Here is a 7,500-nt window from a genome sequence, read left to right on the forward strand (position 1 = left end):
TTACATCTACATGACTATTTGCAGGCAAATAACAATACAAGGGGAGCGTAGACTCATGTTGTTTTTTCAACTCACCGGATGGGGGATTCCCGTATTAATGGCAGCCACTGCTTACGGAGAAAAAGCAGTAGGCAATTCAGAAGATCTTGTGTCTTCAGGATGGTGTTGGATTAAAATCGATCGTAATCGTGACAGGTGGTGGAACGTTTTGTGGATGTGCATTGCTGGAAAGGGTTGGGAAATTTTATCATATATTGCTATATCTGTGTTTTATTTCCTGGTGAAGTGCCAAATTCGACGTGAGGTAAGTTGTATAATAAGAATAAACTTTATTTTAGTGTCAGCTGTGTGTACAGTAGTGCTAATTGGGGATACTGTACAGAAATCAAATCAAATCATAGGTTTGGTTTTAAGGAGAGTATCCAAAGAAGAACATCTCAACTCACATGTGGAGGAAGTGTGGCCCAGTGGTTAGGGCGCTTTCCTTGAGATCCGGAGATCGCGGGTTCAAGACCCACTCTGACCACTGAATGAATTTGATACTGGTAGTCCCTGATTCAACCTGCCAGCTGCACTTGTAAATAGCCAACTGGTTTGCTTCCGGCCAGTCGGGATTCTTTACAGCTATTGTTGTTGTTGTTCTGTTCCGTCATTTCGTTGTGTTTCATTGGCCCTGAAAAGCCCCTATAGGGAGTGGTCAATGAAGTATGTATGTATGTAAGTACACCAAGGGTGCGTCTGATTGACTGTATTCCGGAATAGGAATACGTGGAATATAAGTTAGAAATCCTTCGTTTTTACGGAGATTCACATTAAATATTGTCAAGTACCTGCTAAAATGGTATTTTAAACATAGTTTTATTATCCTTGCTGCTTCGAAACTGCACCAAACATACCATTTTAATCATCACTCCATGTATTCTTATCCCGGAATAGGGTCAATCGAACGCGCCTCAAGTCTATGAATCAAACCTGGGCAACTATGGTGGAAGGCAAGTGCTCTCACCACTGCCATCCCTGTATTTCATTTTCTTGCATTGGCTTGCTAAAATGAAAGAATTTCAACCATTTGCTTCATTGTTACCTGAACATAAACTAATTTTTAAAGATACCTAAATGTTTTTTCCTCAGACACATTTTGAAGCATATTTCATTGGGTCTTTGGGTCTTTGATTTGGAGTTTATTTCAAGAGCAACCAACATGTTTAATTGCATTATTCAAGTAAGGGTGGCTTTCACTGAACATTCTGGCTTCAGTTGTTGAATAGGTGGATATCACTTAATAATCCACTCAGATAAATCACTATTTAGTGGATAACTCAATGGGATATTACTATAGTATACAGTCACCTGCTGAACAACTGAAGACAGGTCTTAATTCTCAACCAAAACTGGGAATGATATCCTCTAAGGTCTCAATGTGGACAAGATTCTCTTCATGTTGGTGCTACATGTAGTTCTTGATCATTCTCCAAGGGTTTTCACTTGTGCTGGCACAGCCGTACGGGAGACTGCACCAAGGTATAAATAGGAATCCCTAGTTTAATAGAGTTTTCTTCTTCTTCTTCAAAATTCTACCAACAAGCTTATATGCTACAACCATGTACATAATATAATACATAGTTTTAGCCGAGCCTAATGGCAGAGCTCGTGTCTCTAACCCCAGAAAGCAAATTATACACTAAAGTTTGCATTGTGAGGCTGACAACGTTCTTAAAGATGTTCTTAATTTTACGTGGTATAGTTTTTTTAACAACTGAAATCTTATGGATGTGACTAGGAAACCTATCAAAGTGATTGCTTTGATGGTGTTGAAGTTTAATATTTTGTAACGATTATAAATGAGAACTGCTCATTAACTGAGATATGTGTCATGCAATAAGAAAACCATCATTTTGTTATACTACATGTATGCCCTTAAGTATTTGGGTTAATTTACATTTCTTTACCTTCCTTTCTTGCTTTCATTTAAAATACAAAGACCAAAATAAAAACATTCTCAATCGACTCAGTCTCAGCCTGAGGAATGTTCTTAATATGTTCTTATAATTTGGGTTAATCTCAGCCTCAATGTTCTCATAAAAGGGGTTCTTACAAAAAGAAAAAGTGTATAGTGTTTATGGAAATAGTTATGCTTCTGCATAAAGTACAAAATTCATCATCATTTAAGTGTGTACAGTTTACAGTGATCAAACAAATCAAACAACTCTGAGCTGATAGCAGTAAACAAACAAGCTTTGCAAACAGTAACCAATGATTTTAATCAACAACTAAAACTGAAATTACATGCATAGTAATCTCTTTCAAACATCTTCCATTTGACTGACAATCTTTACTCCCTCTCTCTTCAGTTCAGCACAATAGTAAAACTCTTTACTAATTAAAAAGTCAACCTAAAGCTTAGTAAGTTTGCTTACTCAACTGCAATTTCACAGTCAAACAAAGTAGCTTACAACTCTATATCCATTTCACACAAAAAGCCTATAAATGTGATTGCTGAAATATGTCAGAATCTCTGGCAACACGGAATTGCAAACATTTTCAGGTCTTTTTCGGTTTTTTAACTAGTTTTACAAAATATGTGAGGCAGCGAGGCATATATTTAAAAAAAGTAAAACATTACCTGAAAGCTAACCGTTGTAAATAAGTGTTTTGTCTCTGGGTCTATTTCTCTCAACTTTATGTTGATTTTCATTGAAATTTTCTCTTCTTCTCCTTCCTCGGCTTCTCTTGACGATTCTTTGCTTAAATTTCTCAAATTCCGTCGCCTCTTCTCTCATGCTCTTTCCTGCTCTTTATCCGGTTGCTCGTCACTAAAGGTGATTTCCCATCAGAAAAATGTGGGTTGCCAATGCAATGCTGCCACGCAATTCCCCACCAAGGAAAATTGCCCAAACACTCCTGTTTCCAGAGTCTGTCCTACAGTGTACCTCCACCCTTACAGTCTGTACGGGCAGACATATGTGACGTCATAACCAAAATTTCTCGCATCGATAGATTACCCAACAAATCTTACCCATGGTGCTCTACTGGTGTATATACAGAAGTATATTCCCCGGGAACACTTTCATTTTTTTGTTACTATTAAAGCTTACAAAATGTGACCAAAAGTAAATTCTGAGCTCTTATAACTTCGCAAAGAAACGTTGGCCCCCATAACAATACAACAACTATTTTGGAGTTTTGCACCAACAGAACCCTAATTCTCAGGCACCGGGGAAACTGACCAGCTGTGGAAGTGACTTTCAAGATCTCAACGGTCTATTGTTTTTTTTAATACAAAGATTGATTTAAAAAGACAGTTTTGTCTTTTTCTTGATCTATCTTCTGTCAATACAAAACATATCTTACTGTCAAAATGTCACAATTTCATATGCTGTGTTCAGTTCTACTCAGAAAAACGAGTCACCCTATAATGCAATGTGAAAAGATTTGTGATCCATAAAAGACCAATTGAAATGTCTTAATGTTGCGTGTTCAGCAAAGATCACAGTCGCTCTCCAGCAGAGAAAAGGCTAAGTAGTGAGTGCACTTTTTTTGTGTCACATTCAAGTTCATTATTAAGTTAAATGGCAAATTAATACAAGACAATGCTAGCCCGCAAATAGCTAAAGTTAATCTAGGCAGGTAGCGAGTAGGACTGTTTACAGAGTAAATCTAAGTGTGAGTATTACATAAGTAGAGATAAAATAAATATGTATGCACATTGAATACTCCGTATTATAGACCTATAATAAACAAATAAATAAAATAGAATAGAAACTGCGGTTAGATAAATCTACTTTTAGCAATTATTTTGAAATCTGATGATTAGTGAAGGTACAGTATGGCAACATAATCATCCTCTTTCATTAAAACTTGTAAAAGTCGATTATGTATAATTTTCTTAAATACGCATTTTGGTAATTTGCATAATTCTTGTGGGATGCCGTTCCATATTTTGGCCCCTAATCTTGAAAAAGTTTTTAATAGTTGGTTAGATCTTGAGTATTTTATATAATAATTGCCTGCTAAGGAAAGTCTTGTATTGTAATTATGCATCTCATTTGAGAAATCAAAAAGGTTAGAAATATTACGTGGGCTTAACTTATTGAAAACATCATGCATGAGTATTGCAATAGATTTAAAATAAAGCATATTTACTGGAATAGTATTGGAGGCAATGGCATGTGACCTATAAGGTGCAAAATACATGAGGCAAATGGCACGCTTTTGTAAGACCAAAATTTGATGTAAGATTGTGCAGCTTGGCCCCACACCAGAATGCCGATATGATAGATAGGGGAATATCAAAGATCGATGAATTGTTAGCAGTACGCTTGTAAGTACATAATATCTTAGAGTTAGTCTGGCAATAATGCCAATAGTTTTGTTTATCTTTGAAGTAATGTGTCTAATATGATACATGTATTTCCAGCTGAGATTTTAATCAATTTAAGTACACCTAAATATTTGAGATACATGTACGACTTTTGTTTTAAAGGCAAAAAAGTTTTGGAATCATTATCAAATATTTGAAGGTTAACTTGATAGTCGATTTTCTTCTGATGAGGATGAAAGATAGTAAAATTCGACTTCTTAACGTTCAACATTAACTTGCTAGCTGTTAGCCATTCATAGACTTATGTAATTCAAAGTTGACAACGAGCTCCAGGGTTCAGGTTTGTCAAAAAATGACCGTAGGGGGGAAGGCCCGGTGTGCCTTCCCAACAGTTGTTATACCCACATTCCCTCCTGCTTCAGACTTTAATGACATGCTTGGATACATGTATGTCAAGGATTCTAGTAATGAGATGCATGCAGATTTTTTAAAGGCATCATGAAGTGTCCTTGTACCCCTTTCGTCAACTTGAGCTTTTGCTTTTCTTACAGATGAAGACAGGATTTGCTCCAGGGAGTCATTTTTTAACCTTGAGGTCTATTGAGGCAGTGAAGAAGGCTGATCGCAAGTTGATGTTCATTCCTATAGTGTTTATTTTGTTGCGCATATGGGGAACCATCAGATTTTTCCGTTTCTTGGTGTATTTCCCAAGCACTCCACCATTGCAAGAATGGCTCATGATCCTTCATGTAAGTGCTGTTTCAATTTTCAATATCAATATATCTAGTTTTTCATAAATAATCTAATGAATACTGGTAATAACATTACGGTAAAACTTTGATTTCACCAACTTCATAATTGTAAATTCCTTTCATGACCAACAGTATTCTTGGGCTCACATCCACGAAAATCCCACCATGTTCAAAGCAGGTTTAATAGCAAACCTGAGTACTTTTACTCCCATTAAAATCGAGTCAAACAACCCAGTTAAATTTTATGATAACATTCAGACCATCATTTTAGCAAAACAAGAAGTGCTCAGTTTCTACCACAGATTGACATTATTGATGATTTCCTGAAGATTTCCCATCTGAAAAAAGACTGGTACAAGAACACCTCCAGTCCCAAATAATGTGACCCTAGGTGATTCAGCAGTTCATATTCTATTAGTGCAGTGAAAATTAAGGAAATCGATGTGCATATGCACCTTGGTTTGTTGACTGAAGGAGTTTTCCTTGTTACTTTTATTGTCAAGTAGCAGTCAAATACACTGATGTACTGCAGTCAGATGGCTAAATGTCTCACCTGTCCAATAGTCTTCCAGTCTTGTTTTCTTTGTTAGTATCACCTTAGTTGTTTTTATTTGTAGCCTGAACCAGGGCTTGTCCGTGGAAACAGATAAAGAGTTCCTCTCCTTTATTCCCCTTTAGTTTACTTGTTCACTGATTTATTTTGGTCCTGTTCCATTATTATTTTGTAAACTTTGTAGCAGCTAGGGTGGATAACTGTATTTTGCAATACCTTGTATGAATTTGATGTCTCTCAAAGACTCAGTAGCTCAAGTCAAATCTTCCAACCTATTCTTATAGTCCAGGAGCTGGAGGCTGAAAAAAACTTTATTTTATGAGTTTGTTCAACCTAAAGTACAGAAAAGGTTTAACAATTTTTTATGCTTTTTGTAGATTAAGACCTGCTCTTTCAGGCAAGGTACGACTTGTGTGTCAGATTGTGGTATCAGTTGTGATATATTTACTGTTACCTAGCGACTAGCATGACAACGAGGGTTTGCCCTAAAAAGGCCCATTACTCCTCATATATTGAACAAACTTGCGTGATACTACAGCACGTGACTACTATTAGCGTACATCACTTGATCCGTCATGTGATTTGGTTTTATGAAATTTAACGATTTTTTACATTATCGTCTATTTTAAAATGTTTCAATACCAATCTCATAACATGTTTTTGCTATCTGATTGAATGCAATGAATAAGAAGGAGGCTTTACCCTAAAGCACATGGCGGTAAAAAACAACAAACAAATCTTTATTTATGAACAGATAAAATTACAAAAGCATTATCTTCAACTAGCAAAGCAATTCGAGGCAGGAAAATGGAATATGGAATTACATGTAAGACTAATGCTAAATAAGGAAAGTCTACAATTTTCAAATGAGAAAAATGAAAATTAATTTAAACTAGATAACACAATAAAGAAAAAAAGAATGAAACAAATTGAATTATAAAATAGATGAAAACTAGATAACACAAAGAAGAAAGAATGACACGAATCGAACAAATAGAGACAAATAGGCAAGAACTTACTTATCAACATTTTTTACTAGCTTTACCTGAATGGGTATCTCATTCCACAGCTTTGCCCCAAAGGGAGAGAAGGACAGTTTTTATACTTCTAGATCGGCATTGATGAAATGATATATGACATGGATCATATATGAACTGCGGATATGAAATCAAGTGAAGCTATGATCCTCGCAGTTATGAACGCAATTTTTGCAATTGCGTGGACAAGCCTGAAAATTCAGGACTTCAACGGGGTTTGAACCCGTGACCTCGAGATACCGGTGCGACGCTCTAACCAACTGAGCTATGAAGCCACTGACGTTGGGAGCTGGTCATTTGTGGGTTCTAATGTTCCCGTGAGGAATGAATCAATAATGAAATGATATATGACATGGATCATATATGAACTGAACGAACAGGCTTCTCTACGCAATTGCAAAAATTGCGTTCATAACTGCGAGGATCATAGCTTCACTTGATTTCATATCTGCAGTTCGTATATGATCCATGTCATATATCATTTCATCATTGATTCATTCCTCACGGGAACATTAGAACCCACAAATGACCAGCTCCCAACGTCAGTGGCTTCATAGCTCAGTTGGTTAGAGCGTCACACCGGTATCGCGAGGTCACGGGTTCAAACCACATTGAAGTCCTGAATTTTTCAGGCTTCTCTACGCAATTGCAAAAATTGCGTTCATAACTGCGAGGATCATAGCTTCACTTGATTTCATATCCGCAGTTCATACATGATCCATGTCATACCGGTATATCATTTCATTATTGATTCATTCCTCACGGGAACATTAGAACCTACAAGTGACCAGCTCCCAACGTCAGTGGCTTCATAGCTCAGTTGGTTAGAGCGTCGCA

At 36.6% G+C, this 7,500-nt stretch overlaps 1 protein-coding gene and 1 non-coding gene across 3 annotated transcripts in view; both read left to right on the forward strand.

Moving 5' to 3' along the window:
* Window positions 1-7,500, forward strand: part of LOC138007130 (G-protein coupled receptor 157-like) — a 52,418-nt gene that overhangs the window by 494 nt on the left and 44,424 nt on the right. For both annotated transcript variants that reach the window (XM_068853877.1, XM_068853876.1), the window contains exons 1-2: window positions 1-304; window positions 4,873-5,070. The exon at window positions 1-304 is cut by the window's left edge and continues 494 nt beyond it. In XM_068853877.1, the coding sequence (XP_068709978.1) occupies window positions 1-304; window positions 4,873-5,070 (502 nt within the window). The remainder of the gene's footprint in view (window positions 305-4,872; window positions 5,071-7,500) is intronic.
* Trnat-ggu (transfer RNA threonine (anticodon GGU)) overlaps window positions 7,469-7,500 on the forward strand; it is a 73-nt gene continuing 41 nt past the window's right edge. The window contains exon 1 of the tRNA in view: window positions 7,469-7,500. This exon is cut by the window's right edge and continues 41 nt beyond it. This is a non-coding gene — a tRNA (tRNA-Thr).

Source organism: Montipora foliosa, chromosome 6, assembly GCF_036669935.1.
Source record: "Montipora foliosa isolate CH-2021 chromosome 6, ASM3666993v2, whole genome shotgun sequence".
Taxonomy (NCBI): Eukaryota; Metazoa; Cnidaria; class Anthozoa; order Scleractinia; family Acroporidae; genus Montipora; species Montipora foliosa.